An 18,694-nucleotide genomic window follows, 5' to 3' on the forward strand; every position below is an offset into this window, starting at 1 on the left:
CATCAGCATAACTACACTGAAGTCAACCGAGTTATGTTAAATCACACCGGGATCTAGTCCAATAGAATTAAACTGATGGAGGCCATTTAATTTTATAGCTTTCTTATCCCAGAATATAATATATAAGATGGACCGAGTATCACAAAAGCAAGACTAGAGATGGTCAACAATTTATCTGAAAAAATTTACCTCTTTATTCAGTTCATCTGACAACAGATAATTGTGTGTGCTGTTCATCTGTTTGATGCACTGTCCAAGCAAACATATTTCAGCCTATAGATTGGTTGCAACCAATCTACTGCTCATGGTGTGTGATTGGTCACATAAGTCACACAATCTTGTTCCTAATTCCTACTACAACTCCCATGAGGCAATGTGTTGCTATGGAAATGTAGCTAAATGTCCTGCTGAAGGGATTCCAAATGAAACTTTTTGGGTCAGTTCATGAAAATGAAATATTCCAATTTGGATTGAATGTTCCCGTGGAAAAAAATAAGTTTTGTGGGAACTGCATTTTCTGTTAGAAAAACATTCAGATGGAAAATTCCTTATCTACTCTGTTCTCACACGGTGTCTTGCAGCCCTCACCTAGCTTTAGCGGAGACCAGAAGAAGGTATAGATTCGAGATGGAGGAAAACGATAAACATAGGAGACCTCTGTTGTTTGTAGTGTGGTAGTATCTATGAACCATCATGGGTCAGGACCCCAATGTGCTAGGCACCATATGAGATCACAGTAAAAGTGCAAGAAAAGAGACAATAGGTGAATGTGACCGACTCGGGAGGAGCAGAGGGAAACAATTTTTTACATTGTGATGACGATAGTTTTGCTAGGCACTCGTATAACTAGGGTGATGAGACTGCCCTAAATGCTTAGGCACAGTTAGCCTAAGCAGCTTCGTTGTTCTTGGGAAGCAAATTTGGGTGTCATTACTTAGCAACAGATTTGTAATTTTGTTTTAATTTATCCTTCCAGCTGACGGACTCCACGCTAGAGTTTATATCACAGGGTCTGGCTTTGCTGGGGGCAGCCAAGCACTGCAGATAGAGGTGAACCACACGACCTGCCAAGTCATGACTTCAAATCAAACTGGTATAGTTTGCTGGATGAACGTATTACCAATGGGACTGTACCAGGTTACATTACTGGTGAGACCGTATGGGTTTGCTCGCAATGCCAGCAAAGGACAGGGCATCTACCTGAGAGTTAAGCCCAGGCTGGAAGCTATTGAACCTCCGACAGCTTCAGAGATTGGTATGTCTGAATTCAATATAAGCTCTCACATGAATATCTGCCTTTAGCATTATTGTTTTCAATAGGGTGTTTTTTCAACATTTGTATATGGGGCTTTAGCGGCTCATCTCTCCACCTGACATGGGAGTGACCAGGCACATTACATGTGCCCAATGGAGTAAAGTTTAATTTCTAGGGGCAGTGTTTCTCAGGAAGATGGCAGCTGGCTCTGGCTCTTCACTGGGGGTGCTACGTCTCCTGGCTAGCTGTCTTGCAGTGCAGATGGATATGGGTGTATGCTACAGCTCTGGATAGTGGTGAGAGTTTCATGGGTAATTTTCTCATGTCATTTTGAATGCGGCCTGCGAAGTGTAATAAATTACTACATTGTGTACTTTGAGTGACCAAATGGAAATTGTGTCTCTGGCTAGCTACAAAATCTACTGAGAAAACCTCAAAAAGCAAAGCCCAAACCAATATTTTCCCTCTCACCTTTAAAGTATAAGAGGAAAAAGGAGGCCACTATCTCCTCTTTCTGAAAAAGAAACATTCCCAAGCTATTCATAGAGTTTAAGTCCAGAAGGCACCATTATGATCATCTAGTCTGACCTCCTGCATAACATAAGTCAGAGAATTCTACCAGGTGACTCCTGTATCAAGCCCAGGGAAGGGGCAGGGTAGATCCTGGGTTGCCCTTAGATTAAAAAAGTGATCTTGGGCGTAAAAAGGTTGGAGACCTATAGAGAGAATATTTTAGAAAGGTGTCCAATCTTGTTTTAAAGAACTTGAGAGAAGGATCTACCACATCCCTTGGTAAATTGTTCCAATGGTTAATCACCCTCGCTGTTAAACATTTATATCTTATTTCTAGCCTGCATTTATGCTTCCAGCCATTGAATCTCATTACAGCTTTCTCTGCTCAGTTGAAAAGTCTGCTGCTATCAGATGTTCTCCTTGTGTAGTTACCTGTAGTCACCTCTTAATCTTCTCTTTGTTTCCTAAAGTCTGGTACACCTCTGAAAGCTGACCAATATATCAGCTTCAGTTAGGGGTCTGGTTTCTTTCTACTGACCTAATCATACCAGGACAAGCCCTATTTTGGATGCAGTTATACTGGTATAAAGGTGCCTTATATTGGAATAGCTGATTGCTCTCTATATCGGAATAAGCTATACTGATATAAGTGAGACCCACTGGTTGGTGTGTGTTATAAGTTCCGCTCCATGCTAATCTGCAAAGGACATGAGTAGCTGCCGCCTCTAGGGGCAGAGGTTTGGCTCATTAGCTCAAGCTATTGTGACTCATGCATTGATCTGTAGGGGGTCTCCCATTCAATCCCTGGTGTACTGGCCATAAAGACAGCAGTCACAGAAGCACTTTTCTATTAGTATAACTGCTCCACACTGGGGGGGAGGGTTGTACAGCTTTGACTATACCAGTATAGTTAAACTATACTATTGTAGTTAAAGCAGTACAACACTTATCTGTAGATAAGCCTGTAATCTCTCAATGTAAGGCAAGCTTTCCAAACCTCAGATTGTTCTTGCAGCTATTTTCTGAAAGCTAGTCCATGGATCACCAGTGGCCTGCAAAACACTTCCTACTGGTCCCTGGAGAGCTGCCTGGTCACATGGTGTCAGTTTCTCCTGGTTTCCAGCTGCTACATCGCCTTAAAAGCCGCTAAAAATGCATTCAGTACTTCTCTAATGTTACTCTGCCATGTAAGAACTTTGGGAGTGGCCACAAGGACATTATTTGACCACTAGTGGGAGAGGAGGTGGCCTGGGCAGGCTTGATTGGCAGGGGAGGTGAGCCACATGGCAGTGAATGAGAAGGGAGATGGGTCCAGGAGACGCAGTGTCTATTAAAATGTGGTCCACTCTATGATGAAGTTGGAAGTCACCTTGCTGTGGAGTTCTTAACCTGGGGGTTGTGAACAGGCTTCAGGGGTTCACAACCCCAACCTCCTTTCCTTATGGCTAGATGGAGTGGGGGTCCCAGATGTTTCTGTTCTTACATGGATGGGGTCCTGGTACAGGGAAAGGTTAAGAATTGCTGCTGTACATCATTTAAAAAGAAGTAGGTACAAAGCTTTGGCCTTGTTTTTTTCCTCTCACTACACGCCCAGTAGTCCAACTCCTCTTCTGATTGCAATGATCTTTCACTCATTAAAAAGAAAAACAAGTATATTGTTATCCTACATTACACATGCTTTGAACATTTGTAATTGGAAAGAGTTACAGCTTCCATCTGTGTTTTTAATTTCTTCCATTAAAATGCCTCTCCAATTCTCTCAAAAAATGCACACATGATTTTGCATACGGATATCAGTGCAGATATCAAAACTTATGAGCATTAATGGATATAAAGTACACATGAATAGTGTACGCTTAATTTGGGGCTGTTTATCCTGCAGTCCCCACAGGAGAGACCTGGCTTAAGTTTTGAGTTGCGTTCCACTGTTGTAAACACAGGAAACTCAGACTTCTAGAGGGAGAGGCTACAGAGTATCTTCAAAAACAATGAGGAGTTCGGTAGCACCTTAAAGACTAACAGATTTATTTGGGCATAAGCTTTCATGGGTACAAACCTCACTTCTTCAGATGCATGGAGTGAAAGTTTCAGATACAGGCGTAAATATACTGACATATGAAGAGAAGGGAGGTACCCTACAAGTGGAGAATAAGTGTTGACAGGGCCAATTCAGTCAGGGTGGATGTGGTCCACTCCCAATAATTTATGAGGAGGTGTCAATACCAAGAGAGGGAAAGTTGCTTTTGTAGTGAGCCAGCCACTCCCAGTCCCTGTTCAAGCCCAAAGTAATGGTGTCAAATTTGCAAATGAATTTTAGTTCTGCAGTGTCTCTTTGAAGTCTGTTTTGAAGTTTTTTCGTTGAAGGATGGCTACTTTTAAATCTGTTATTGAATGTCCAGGGAGATTGAAGTGTTCTCCTACTGGCTTTTGTATGTTACCATTTCTGATGACTGATTTGTGTCCATTTAATTTTTTACATACAGACTGTCTGGTTTGGCCAATGTACATGGCAGAGGGGCATTGCTAGCACACAATGTCAGATATAACACTTTCTGTACGCTGCACTTACGATGAAATCATTGGTTTTGTAGGAGGGTGCACAGTGATCCTCCGAGGGACTGGTTTTGATGGGGTAAGCCTGGTGTTGTTTGGATCTCAGCCTTGTCCAATTAACACCAACACCAGCAACTCAGTAAGGATTGAATGTGAAGTTCCCTCTCGGGTAAGAAACAGCATTTCATACTTGTCCATGTAGCCCAGTGGGCTAGCTTGCCTTCATTATATTTACTGAGTTGCATCATATTCTGCTTTGCATTATATTCAGCAGTAATGCAAGAAACCTACAGGCCTGTATACTGTAAGACATTAGCTTCAGCAAGTTGGCATAAGGTTTGACACCTCTGATCTTTGAACAGATAAACGGCCCAATGGAAAATCCCCAAGTATTTGGGGAGCTGAAAATAGAGTTTAAGGGAAAATTCTGACCACAGGTAAATAATTCAGCCACAGAAGTGTCCTAGCAATGAACTGATGTACATAATAGCTACATGAGATACATTTAAGGCTAGCCTGCTTGCTTGCCTATATGTATTCCTTTTCTTATAAGTTTCTTATTTTCTTATAGGTTTGATTATTTGTTTTTTTATAATAGGTTTATTGTAGGGTATATTTTGGCTGTAACACAAGGGACCTGCAGGCCACATCCTGTATGGTGAGCTAAGGCAAAGTTAGCATACATGTGTCTGGGACCTTTCACCTAGATAAATGGAGCTAAAGCATAAGGTCCATATATGACTGCAACTTTTAACATAGAGGATACATTGAAATAGATTGGCATAGGGGCTTTCCTAAATTTAGACCCTTTTAAATGTAAAAGGTACACCACAACGTAGAGCGTGGAAAGAACTGAAATAACCAGTTAGGACAGAAATAGCAAATGTGATACCTAACCACAAAAGGGCCATGGTAACGAATTGACTTATGTAATAAGTTGAGATCATTGATATACTAACCTATAGGAAAAAGACTTTCCAACATCAATGAGGTGAGGAAATACAAATAAGGAGAAGGGAAAAATCCCCTACTGAATATGCATCAAACATAACGGTGTCAGTGTAACATATTATAAAAGAGACATCCCAGCCTAGGGGCAGTAGGAGAGAGAGAAGTAGTCCTTGGGAGGTGCCAGAATGATGGCCACTGGTGATGATGGGAAGGGTGATGATGAGGAAGATGATGGCTAACATTTTAGGTTGTTCTGCAAGGGCTGATGTGAGTATATGGATGTGCAGATGTACATTCTGTAGAATCTCTATCTACCTTACTAAGTTGGGGTGTTTGTGACTCTGCTAAATGTATTAAACTATATTTGTAAATATAAAAGAGTTCCTATATTCTGAGTGTTGCAACTCTACACATCAGGGTTCCCAACTATATAATAATTTAAATAATACTGGGCTTGATCTTGGGGCAAGAACCTGTCAACCCTCAAAGTGATAACTGGGGATTCTTAAGTAATCAATATAATTAATACATAATCTAAGATCAGGCTACACCCCTCTGGGGAGAATCAATTTGCAGGGGCATGAGAGAGGCTCATGTGGCCCTTTCTTTTGTATCTGTATGTTCATCACTGGTGGATTGCTTGCAGGCTACATGTGTCCAAGTGGTTAAATGATGTTCCAAGTCAATGATTGCAAACACCAGGCTCAGTAGTGAAGCTTCACACAAACAGAAGTGGGACTAGCACTACAGACTTTTGGCTCCAGCAACATATGTCCATACCGTTTGCGCAAAAGGAGTCTCTCTGGCTGTTGTAGTAGTGTTAAGGCTCATATTCTCTGGAGGCACCCACGACTGAGCATCATAATCGCACACACTTGAGCAGAGGGCAGTGGTGGCCATACATGTTAGCACCTTGCCATGACCCGTCTTGGGTTCTACTTATGCTCTATGGATGCTTCTCTAGCTGATAAGCTCAGGTCAGGACATTAATGCCCTTAATCTTGCATGTAAGGGAAGGAGGTACTTGTATTTTACTAAGACATGTTAATCTCTGCTCTTTTTTCAAACTCTGTTTTCCAGGGGGATGAAGACTATGTTGTCCCTGTGACACTAACCGCTGGGTCCCAGTCTGCCACGTTCCCCGAGGTGTTTAAGTACGATCCTTCTTTAAATCCAGCCGTTGTATCGCTGAGCAGAAACAGAAGCACCACAGCAGGTGACAAAGCCAGAGTCTCGAGATGCAAAGAGATGGCGGGTGTAAAAATCTAACTGCTCTAAAAAGTTTAATTTTCCATTGTTGCCAACAACGCGGGCAGGGCAGAGGCACTAGGTGACCAAGAGGGCTGGGGATTGCTGCTTGCACATGGAGCCTTTTACTCCCAGGTCACCAGTTCCAGTCTGGCCTTGTTCAGTCGTGAAGACTCTTGCCATCTGATGGTGCCCCTGTGGCCCATGTGAGAAGAGTCGTTGGTTTCAGCTTAATATAGCTGGGTGTCCATATTTATAAACCATCATCACAGCTGGGTGTCCTGCTGGCATGGTGAGCAGTCCAGGGATGAGAATGGACCATAGAGACTGACCTATCCTTGTGTCCCTGAGGTAATCCAAATTCAGGGCATAGTAGCATGTGTGTAGTGTGGGGCCAGGAATGAGGAAGAACTTGCTTTGCTACTGTCCATACTATACCTGTAATAGGGGGTGTGATAACACACCTCTCATCACTTTTCATCAGTAGATCTCAAAGCACTTTTGAAAAGAGATCTGGCTGAAAAGTTTCTGATGAAACAGTATCTCAGGCCAGGATCGAATTTCTGGAAAGAGAGAGAGAGTAGCCCCCACAGACTAGTCAATAGCTCAGTGATTAGGGTACTCAGTATGATATGGGGAATTGAACATGGGTCCTCTGTCTGCTAAGTGACTGACTGAATGACTAGACTATTGGCTTTTCTGGGTGTCCTTTCTCTCTCTCTCTCTCTCTCTCTCTTTTTTTTTTTAAATGAAAAATCTCAAATAGGCTCATTTTCATTCTGTAATGGAACAAAACGGTCAAAACATCCAAATGTTTCAGTAAATGGAATTCTTGTTTTCTGGCCAGCCCTAGTAAGTATCATTAATCCCAATTTATAGGTGGGGAAACTGAGGCACAGGGCAGTCAAGTGACTTGCTCAAGGTCATCCAGCAGACCAGTGCCAGAGCAGCACCCAGGTCTCCTGAGTACCAGGCTCTATACCTTAGGCCATATTGCCTCTCAGAAAGCTTCAATTCTCAAGCCAGCCTCATACTGCTCCCCATCTGAGCACATTCCATGTAAAATCAATTGTTGTAGTGAACTTGTCCCTAGTGAACTTGATGGACTCTCTAGCATCTCCATTTTCAAGGCCAAAACTCTGCTTGGGGTAGAGTTTGCATGTTTAATTTATCTTTTATGAATTTCTTCTCTTTAAATGTTGTTGGTTGCTCAGAGTTGAAGGTTACATGGGGTGTCAGTGGTGTGAGTGTCACTTTTATTGTGGAAAGGCATTTCTGAAGGGGGAAAGGTTTCGCAGCCGACAGCCAGGCTCTGGATTTGCCTGATCTCCTCTGGCAGCTTGCTCCATGGCCAGCTCCAACACCTTCTGCAAATATGCAGTTCACTGAAAATAAAATAGTGGAGACCATGTCCCTCGGAAAACTTAGCCCATTGGATGTAAATATTTACTAACTTCATCTTCTGCCCCCATTATCACTTTTTTTCAGTTATCTTAAGTGAGTAGTTTCCTGATGCTGTAGCCTTTTGTTTTTAGCAAATATTTCCCGGGCCAGGAACATTAAAGGTGCTCACGCCAGCCTACTATATCTAGAACGTAACACCTCCTTTCTCTCTCTGAGGAGACAAGTATTGCCAGTCAGCAGCAGCCTGGTTATTGCCATGGTTATATATTGGGGTTGGACTGAATGATCTGGACCAAGAGGAAATTGGAGAGTGGGGAATCAGTTACTGACTGCAGAGCCAACACAGCGAGCTTAGTTTAGCAGACAAAGGTTAGAGACAGCCTTATAGCTTATAGACTTCAAGCAATAGCTTATAGATATTTGGCATGTGAGGTTGCAGCCCAAATGCAACGGGCAGGCGGTGTTGTGTTAGATAGATAGATAGGGAGCTGGACTGGAAGTCAGGTGGGTTCCAGTCCCAGCTCTGTTGTTGAGCTGCTCTCTGACAAGTCACTTCACCTCTCCTATCCATTTACCTGGCTTGTGTATTTAGGTTGTAAACTCTCTGAGGCAGGAGCTGTTGTAATACCAACAGTCCCCGGTCATCGGTGGGCAGGATCAAACTGGGGATCTCTGGAGCTTAGTGCATGAGCCTCTACAGCATGAGCTAAAAGCCAACTGCCTGTTAGCTAAGGCTGTAGAGCAGACTCATTAATCTCTCGCTCTGAGTGGTCTCGGTGCCACTAGATGGGACAGAACACCACACCCAGGAGGTGTGTGGGTTACACTGTCTCTTAGGATGTGTCTGTACCGCACGAAGGGCGGTGGGGTTCTGATCTCAGTGGGGTCTCAAGGTACTACTGTAATATAAATACCACTGCCACGTGTTGCCAGCCCAAGAAGATACCTGTGGTCTGAGATCCCGTTCTTGGGCAGGGGGACGTGTCTGAGTTTGACCTCACTCCTTGAGATTGCCCAGAAGACCATGTGATGTGGGACCCAATTCCAGGAGCACGGGCAGAACGTTGTCCGCAGCAGAACCGGAACCCAACCATTTCACAATCATCACAGCCCTATGGTATCGTTTCAGAGAGAGGGAACAGGAATGAAGAGTGGTGGAATAGGGAGGGGGAAAGGAAGAACAGACCCTCCCATCCCCACACCGTCCTGTCTCTTTCAGTTTTTTTCTTTTCTCATCTGTCTTTCGAGCCTATCCAATCTCTCCACTATGCACTAAAATAAAACTCCCCCTAGGCTCACCACCCTGGCTGGACGTAGCACCAATGCGAGAGGCGAGCTGATCACCTTCCTTACTGCACACACACAGTTTCTGTTCCATTTCCCTCTCCCCTTTTCATTTTCTAATACTGCAGAATGCCTAAATAAGGGAAAGTGTCCTTTATCGTCTGAATATTATTCAGATACGATAACACCAAAGGGAGATTTTTCTAGCCGCAGGCAGCACAAGTGTATGGAACTTCTTAATGTCATAGAATCTCATGAATGGTGATGGTACTGGGGGTTTAACCTCTTATTCAGAAGTCGGCTTTTAATATAATTTTCCTCCTATCATAAAAATAAATAAATGACACCAATGCCTTCCAGGCATTTTCGGATTAAGCTGACAATTGACCGAGAGTCCAAAGAGTTCAGGTCATTGAAAGTCTGTGAAGTTGTATATATTAAAGTTTCAAACTTTATTTGACTGTGATGGCACTGAGCCCACTTAGAGAGAGTTAAATGAGTCTGCTCTACAGCCTTAGCTAACAGGCAGTTGGCGTTTAGCTTCTACTGTAGAGGCTCATGTACTAAGCCCCAGAGGTTCCAGGTTCGATCCTGCCTGCCGACGACCGGGGTCTGTTGGTGTTCCATAAACAGGTTTTCAGTGAACTCTTCCCTGACATCTGGCGATGCACTGGGAGAAAAGACCTCAGGAGCAGATTGTATTTGCACAGACACACCGACTCTGCCTACGTGTTCAGCAGCCAGGACTGCTTTGCCAAAGTGATTGGTTTTGGGTTACAGTTCACTTTAGTATTGAATACAGGGCTAATGAAGTGTTGTTATCCTTATTGTATGAGTGTTGGGCAGCAGGACGGTACTTAGCCTGCCCTGATTGAAGGGGTCGCCCTAAACTGAACCTCACTTGCCAAGTGGGGAGGTGGGGGGGGTCGGGATGCCAAATCCCAGTGAGAACAAGAGTGGGTTGGGACAGATGTTCTTGTGGTGAGGTATGGACTCTGCATAAAGAATCCTAGACAACATTTGACCCTCCGCTCCCCTAAAGACAGAGCTGATGGAACCGTTTTTCTGCTCAGTTATTACTAGAGCTGAGTTCCCTGATGGGCAGGTCTAGGGGCTAAGGCTTAGACCTGGTCTGGGGACAGTGCTGCAGTAAAAGACAATGAACAGGCAGCTGCCCAGAGGTTGCCCACCACCCAGTGAAATCACGAAGAGTTGAACTCAGTCAGAACGAGGCTAAGTGGGGGAACCTCAGGATACGGCATCACAGAAGTGGCAGCGAGCAGCCAGGGAAGGGTGGCAGAGATAACAGCGGCAGCTGTGTTGAGCCAGTTGCAGAGGTGGAGGTGTCATCTATGCCTGCTTGGGGGGGGGACATTCTGTCCCCCTTTTGTAGTGACTAGGCCAGATAGAGATGAGCCTGCTACAGCCTGGGCTAAGAGAGATGTGTCTTTTAGCTCAGGCAGTAGAGACTCATTGTATTAAGCTCCAGAGGTCCCAGGTTTGATCCTGGCTGCCGCCAACTGGCATCTGCTGGCATTACAGAGGCATTACTCAATGCCCCCTTCCCCTTTTTTCAGGGGTGGGAGGTGGACCTGTGCGAATGCATTGCTGAACTCTGGGTCTTCGCTGACTAAGGCAACCAACTGTGAGTGGGATGCAGTGGAGGAGAAGGGGAGTGGTGTGTTAAATGGATATTTGTTTGTCAAACTTTCCTGCTGCAAGGTGGAAAACTGAGCAAAGGACACTGCCCAATGTACTATGGATGGGTGCTTGATTATGGTTACATACTTTTGAATTGTAGTTGTGGTGTTTTCACCAATGAATGCTGGATTCCCTTTCCCTCTTTAATAAAAGTTTTCTTTTGCTATACACTGATTCAGTGCTTGTGGTCTGCAATGCAGAGTTAGGTCAATGAAAGGCAGCTTATGTTGATCTAACTATGGAAGCGCCCACACTTAAATTTTGCTCCCATTGAATTAACTACCCCACTATGCCAACTTACTAATGCCACTTCCATGAGCAGCTTAGAGTGAGGGTCGATGTAGTGAGGTCGATACAGTGCCAACGTAGACACTGTGCTGCTCATGTCGACCGTCACTGGCTTTCAAGACCCTTCCCACCATGCCCCACGCCGACAGTACAATCGATACAAGCGCTCCTGGTGAGGGTGCGCACTGATGACCCAAGGAACAAAGTGTAGGCATGCACAAGCGGCGTAAGTACCGAGGCAGCTGTATGCCGATGTAAGTTAGGTCGACTTAATTTCGCAGTGTCGATGTGGCCTCTGAGGCGCCCAAGAGTGGTGTTTAGTTTTCCCAGGTTACTGGATGGGGGCTCGAGCTGGTTCTGTTTTGCTTTGCTAAGAAGAATCTCTTTTTGCTGTTGACTCCATCTGGCAGAAGAGTTACATTTACATATAGAATTGGAAAGTACCTGCTTCAAACTCTGCTCAGAGGGGCCGGTGGCTGAGAGAAGCTTAGTTCAGTTCCTACTGCCTCATTAAAGGGAGTGGCTTCTCTTTAGAATGAAGGTTATAAAAGCCCCCAGATTGAATCCTAGCTGTGGTAATGCACTGGAGAGGCATCTGCAGAGACAGAAAGATCAGTGCCTGACTAGGAAGTCTGTGTTTATTAGTTAAGTGGGCTGGGCTACCCATCAGTAGACACAATGACTATCTGAATCAGACTTGCTTTATCTAAGGGAGCTGGATAGCACAGAAGAATGTTAATGGAATATTAAACTTTTCAATTTTACATAACTCAACCAACCTCCACACCCCAACCCCAGCAAGACTATTGGCTAAGTGGCCTTTGTGATGTAGGTTTGGTGGTCACAGTCCAGTTGCTAGTGCAGTGGGAAGGTGTCAACATCTCGAAAAACTGCCACCCCAGTTGGCAACTTGACTAGAGAGGCAAAGGGATGGATGGGGGCCCATGGAGTCTAACGTTCACTTTTCTAGAAGAGGCCCTCTAGCCCAGGGTTGATGCGAATGGGCAGGACAGTGTGCCAAAGAAACTTGCATTGCCACAGCTTGTGTTGTGAAGAGACTTCTCTTGCTCTGACACTTGCCGATGCACTAGATTCACGGTATCAACAAACAATTCGACTGCTTCATGTGTTCTCCTTTCCACAGGGCACCAGTCACTCCAGATTAGAATATCATCATTTGCAAATTGTACGGGCCTGGATGTACAGGTCAAAATTGAGGACACAGTAGCACAGATCCAAGCACGAACAGCCTATGGCGTCGATGTAGAACTGCCTGCTCTGGCAGATGGATGGTACAACCTTTCTGTCATCATCAATGGCATTGCAATTGGCTCACATGGGTGAGTGAATGTGCCTGTTCCCTCAAGGATGTGAACTTCATTAGCTAAATTCTACTTGGGATTTTAGGGTTAACGGAAAAGCAAAGATAACATGGGCTCGGTAAGAGAGCCCGCTTGCTAAGAAAGAGCTCCGCTGTATGTTTTATAAATTATTAGCAATTACTACGATCCTGATTCAGGAGTGAATCCCTGTTCTTTAGTCCCACTGCAGTCAGTAGCACTATGCACTGCTTCAGTAGTATTCGTAATACCTGTCCCTCCGTGTTGCTCTGTAGGGACCCTGACCAATTAGTTACATGCCTGGGCTCCAAGGGGAGAGAGTCTTTGTGGACTGGAATGATAATGACTTGTAAGAGGGCACCTGGGAGGTGGCATGGAACCAAGCAGGAGACGTAGGGAGGCTATTCGGGGATCTGGCCAGGAAAGGCAAGGGGAGAAAAGCATGTGGGACAAAAAGGAAAAGTATAGGACTGATCCTGTGTTTATGTTTTGCAGAGTTGATCCATTCATCCAGTACACCACCGAGATCCTCAGCATAGAGCCCTGCTGTGGCTCCATTCTGGGTAAATACAGCGCTTAATTTGCAATGGAAGAGGTGCTGGGGCTCAAGCAAATTTTTTTTTTTTACTTTCATAATTTATGCGGCAAGCCCAGAGGTGCTGGAATTATGAACTGCCGAGCTTGGAGGTGCCGGGATTTAGCCCTGGCACAAATTAAGCACTGGGTAAATAGCATCACCACTTCTGGGGGCCATCAAGGGATCAAGGACTCCTCTCCCCTCTGTGACTGGGAAGGACGTCCAATTTCACATCTGTTCAGATGACGGCATTTGTAAATGTGTGAACCCTTATTATGTGGACTTGTATTGACAGGCAGCAGCTGCCTGCCAGGAACTCTCTGGGTGTGTGTGAGTGTACTGAGCAGACCACCTGTGGATTGTCTGTCTAATATTGGAACAAGTTGGCCATAGGGTTGATGACAAGATCCCCTGTCCTTTGAATTTGTTTCTCCTCATGAATGAACCAAATTAACAAAAACCACTCACACTTGAATAACTGGTGCTGGCTTTTTCAGTCCGGAGATCCCAGGGTGTAACATTAAATGTGCATACGTCTTTGAAGTACACGAGGAGTCCCACTAGGACTAAAGCTGACCATAAATCTTTGCAGGGTCATGGAGTGTCTCTATTGCTTTGCTGTGTAGCAGATATGGAGGCAATGAACATTTTAAGTTGTAGACAATTAAGTTGTAGATTTTGCTCTGTCTCACACCAGTGTAAATCAGCAGTATCTCCACTGAACTCAGTGGAGCTCCTCCAGTGTAAATCTGGAGTTAGGAAAAAGAGAATCTGGCCCTAGTGGGTGAGAGGGGATGCACAGTCTTGTGCTTGAAGTGCAGGACTGGGAGCTAGAAACTCATGGATTCTATGGATTGCGTTAGCCAAATCACTTAACTCCTCTGCTGGCCATAATCATAGAGGGGCTCTGTGTTGATTCATTATTTACAGTGTCAAATATTATTCAGCTTTGAGAGCTGATGCCAACTTAGATATAGCAAAGCCCATCAAACTGGAAGGTTTAATCATTAAAAACGTGGATTGTAGAATAATTATCTTTTTAGAAGTAAATTCAAGGTTTAAGAAAAACTTGATTGGTTACGAATGATGTTCAGCTCCAGCTGCATGCCAGGCACGTTACTGATGAATGTGGAGACCGGGATGCTACCCCACAGAGTGTACTATCTTGGGATCGGGATGCCTCAGAACTAGTGTTGAGCGAGAAAGCTGGCCAAGTCATACTAGTTCCACTTTGTTGTTTTTTGAGAGGACCGGGGTTTAGTGACTTGACGAAAAGATGTATTAAAACTTTCTAGAAAGTCGCATAGGATAGCCAGTGAATAGTCTATAGTCCAGGGCCACCTTCTTTAATTTGGAGGAATATCCCACACAGTAACTACAGGCTGCAGCATGGGATGCACCACTTTGAAGTCAGTGGAGGCTGATTGGCTCAGGATGGAGTATGGCAAGCTGGGATATGGAGTTTCATATGGTGCATCTTTGTATTAAAGAGGACAGTAGTGGCAATCTGCTCAGTTTTATGCCATTAACATGTGGCCTCTTGATGTCATGGCAGGTTACCAATACAGCCTTGAATTGGGCAAGATTTGGGCACACCTTGCTATTGGGTCCTCCAAAAACTGTCATGTTAATGGAGCTATCAACAAATTATATAGCTCCTAGGGAGAGCTCTCTTGCTGAAGCACTTGCCAAAGATCTTTGCTGTGTTTAGGCTTGGAATAAAGGAATTTAGGCCTGTGTTATAGCAGCTGAAAGTCTGAGCTCACCCCACTGATTTGCTTAATCCTCTTCCTAGCAGACAAAGGGTTAGCTTTGGTGATGTCTGCACTGCAGTCTGATATTTTTCCACCACTACATGGTCTTGCATCACAACCTCATGTGCAAGTTAGTTCATGCCACTCTGCACAAGGAGGAGGGGCAAGCCCATACTCCAGGGATGTATAGCTGGAATGCAGCTGCCAGGCAAACAGTGATCACAGGGTAAAGTGCCCAGTTTTGAAGAATCCTGTGCTTGGCAAACCTGTCCTTAGAACGCAGGAATTAGAATTTTTCAAACTCTTGCTGCTCTCCCCATGTTAAATTGTTAAATGTTACACACTGGGATGCAGTGGTGCGGGAGGGCTCAATGTAGGAAGCAGTGTCATATAAACTGTGGCAATCAGGTGCCAATGAACTTCGTTTTAAGGGCAGAAGAGGCTGAGACAATGCAGCTGTAGAAATCTAAATGGAGTTTCGCCATATTAGAATTCACTCTGAGCTGATTCCATGGTGCTAACCATTTGATTTGATCTGTACCCCTAGGCGGAACAATCCTCACAATCTCTGGAAAAGGCTTTAGCCAAAACCCTTCCCAGGTTTTAGTCTTTATAGGCACGCGAGCATGTGATGTTACCCGCTTGGTGGAAGAGACAATATGGTGCCAGAGCCCACCGGCTGCTGATTTCTCCAATATAGAGTCCCAGGACATCTCAGCACTAGTGGGGGTGTTCATTGGTAACAGATCCTCTCCACTCCTTCCCTCCTGGAGCTTCCCAAAGAGGAATATCACCTTTACTTACCAGATGGCTTTGACTCCGGTAGTTACCTCTGTGGAAGTAGAAATGAAGAATGACAGCCTGTGGCTGGGCATAGAAGGAATAAATATAACTGGTTCAGTGGCTAAGCTGGGAGACTCTGAATGTGAGCTGGAGTTTCAATGCGCCAATGAATCCATAACCCTTTCTCAATGCTCCTTCCTACTGAGCACTCTGGAACCTGGGATCCATCCCATCAGAGTCCTTCAGAAGCAGCTGGGCTATGCCAACGTGACAGCTGCACTGCCGAACTTTACATTAGTCCCAAAGGTAAAGGCCATAATTCCATCACAAGGCTCAGCTTGTGGTGGGCTGTTGCTCACTATATCCGGTCTTGCTCTAAAATCCAGGAGGAATTCAGTTCATGTGAGCCTGACGGGTAACTATACTTGTGAAATCCACAGTGTGGATTACAATAGGATCAGCTGTGCTCTTCTTCCAAGGGAACCTCCTCTGGGTGACTGGTGGTTGCCTGATGCATCTCAAGTCCTTAATGTCACAGTGACTGTAAATGGAATCCACAGCGTCTGCCTCGCAGACTGTGCACTCCACCTTCTGAAAGAGTGGACCCCTAGAGTAGATGCTGTGGTCTGGGAGATCAATGGGACATTGTCATCTCTGCTGATCAGAGGCCAGAGATTAGCTTTGGCAATTGATGAACTTGTGATACAAGTGGACAACTGTGCCTCTTGTAACATAACTTTCTGGAATGAGACCACCATAAAATGCCAGACAGGCAGCCTTTCCCCAGGTGAGCACAGCCTTTCTGTGTCCAACAGAAGAAGAGGGCATGCTTGCTTCAGCAGGGATTCCCATATCTTCACCGTCATTCCTTGTGTGCTCAAATTTTACCCACAAAATTTCAGTACCAATGGTGGGGGCCTTCTTTCCATACAAGGGGCAGCACTGAAAGGAAGGAACAGCACTTCCATTCTTGTTGGGAACCGACCCTGCCTCATTACAGATGTCAGCTATGTGGTTCTCCGGTGCTCTGTTCCTCTGGGCAATGGAATCCATACTTTAGCTCTAGAAATAGATGGCATCTCCTACCACCTTGGTGAAATAAGTTACAGTGAAGAGTTCACCCCCATTTTCCTTTTCCTTCGGCCTCCGGTGGGTCTCCTTTTAACAATGACCGTGTCACGGATGACAGGGGTGGAAAGAATGCACGTTTCCATTGGTAACTCCCCCTGCACCAACATCACTGGCAATCACACCACTTTGCAGTGCTCGGCTCCCAGGCTTCCTGCTGGAGAATACCGGGTCTTTGGCGGCGACTTCCTCCGAGGCTCGGCTTCATCAAACTTGACATTCACCTCTCAGCTTACTGTCACATCCACATGCAACAACTGGGGTAAGTGCATGAGTGGCTCTGGATGACTGTCTCTGGGTAATAGCAGTGACAGAGATGTCACAGTTTGTATTTGGAGTTTGTAAGAAAGGAAATCACTAGTGACCCCTCCCCCTTCGACAAACGCACCAAAATCTAGAGTATCGGGGGAGTGAATGTGGCCTGATTTGTTTCTTCCACAGACTATGAGCAAGTGTCCTGGCTGGGGGTCTGTCAGCTGCTCACATGCTAAATTCTCTTGATTTTCAGGAATTGATAATATGAATTCCCACAGTATTCTTGCCAGCAAGTTAAAGTATGGGCTGGATGAATGGACTATAAGGTGGATAGAAAGCTGGCTAGATCATCTGGCTCAACGGGTAGTGATCAATGACTCCATGTCTAGTTAGCAGCTGGTATCAAGCGGAGTGCCCCAAGGGTTGGTCCTGGGGCCAGTTTTGTTCAATATCTTCATTAATGATCTGGAGGATGGCGTGGACTGCACCCTCAGAAAGTTTGTAGATGACACTAAACTGGGAGGAGAGGTAGATACCCTGGAGGCTAGGGGTAGGATACAGAGGGCCCTAGACAAATTAGAGGATTGGGCCAAAAGAAATCTGATGAGGTTCAACAAGGACAAGTGCAGAGTCCTGCACTTAGGAAGGAAGAATCCCATGCACCGCTACAGACTAGGGACCGAGTGGCTAGGCAGCAGTTCTGAGGAAAAGGACCTAGGGGTGACAGTGGACGAGAAGCTGGATATGAGTCAGCAGTGTGCCCTTGTTGTCAAGAAGGCCAATGGCATTTTGGGATGTATAAGTAGGGGCATAGCGAGCAGATCGAGGGACGTGATCGTCCCCCTCTATTCGACATTGGTGAGGCCTCATCTGGAGTACTGTGTCCAGTTTTGGGCCCCACACTTCAAGAAGGATGTGGATAAATTGGAGAGAGTCCAGCGAAGGGCAACAAAAATTATTAGGGGGCTGGAGCACATGAGTTATGAGGAGAGGCTGAGGGAGCTGGGATTGTTTAGCCTGCAGAAGAGAAGAATGAGGGGGGATTTGGTAGCTGCTTTCAACTACCTGAAAGGGGGTTCCAGAGAGGATGGCTCTAGACTGTTCTCAATGGTAGCAGATGACAGAACAAGGAGTAATGGTCTCAAGTTGCAGTGGGGGAGGTTTAGATTGGATATTAGGAAAAACTTTTTCACTAAGAGGGTGGTGAAACACTGGAATGCGTTACCTAGGGAGGTGGTAGAATCTCCTTCCTTAGAGGTTTTTAAGGTCAGGCTTGACAAAGCCCTGGCTGGGATGATTTAACTGGGAATTGGCCCTGCTTCGAGCAGGGGGTTGGACTAGATGACCTTCTGGGGTCCCTTCCAACCCTGATATTCTATGATTCATGGTCTGGAGCATAGGGCTATGGACCTGCCTACTCCCAGCTCCCTTTGGGGGTGTATTTCATCCCCCAGGGTACATGGAGGAACCAGCAGTCCTTAAATTTTGTCTCTGAGTGGGGTGTTAAAGGTAGTGCAGCATCGCAATCACCCCTCACCCTCTGTAGAGCCGTGCAAGATGCAGTGGCCAGAGATGATCGGGCTCCAAGTATTAGTTGTGGATAACTGAGGCACATCTGTGATGGCCTTTCCCTTACCCATAATGCAGAGTGTAAAGGCAG

General features: G+C 45.3%; 1 protein-coding gene across 21 annotated transcripts in view; it reads left to right on the top strand.

Annotated features, from left to right (window-relative positions):
• Positions 1 to 18,694, top strand: part of PKHD1 (PKHD1 ciliary IPT domain containing fibrocystin/polyductin) — a 466,962-nt gene that overhangs the window by 65,111 nt on the left and 383,157 nt on the right. For all 21 annotated transcript variants that reach the window (XR_012157891.2, XR_012157890.2, XR_012157896.2 and 18 more), the window contains 6 exons: positions 977 to 1,255; positions 4,360 to 4,490; positions 6,353 to 6,488; positions 12,342 to 12,537; positions 13,033 to 13,100; positions 15,416 to 17,041. Coding sequence is in view for 16 of the 21 variants with exons in the window: in XM_073335719.2 (XP_073191820.1) it covers positions 977 to 1,255; positions 4,360 to 4,490; positions 6,353 to 6,488; positions 12,342 to 12,537; positions 13,033 to 13,100; positions 15,416 to 17,041 (2,436 nt within the window). In the remaining 5 variants the exon portion in view is untranslated. The remainder of the gene's footprint in view (positions 1 to 976; positions 1,256 to 4,359; positions 4,491 to 6,352; positions 6,489 to 12,341; positions 12,538 to 13,032; positions 13,101 to 15,415; positions 17,042 to 18,694) is intronic.

The sequence above is a fragment of the Lepidochelys kempii genome, chromosome 3 (genome assembly GCF_965140285.1).
Source record: "Lepidochelys kempii isolate rLepKem1 chromosome 3, rLepKem1.hap1, whole genome shotgun sequence".
Lineage (NCBI taxonomy): Eukaryota > Metazoa > Chordata > Testudines > Cheloniidae > Lepidochelys > Lepidochelys kempii.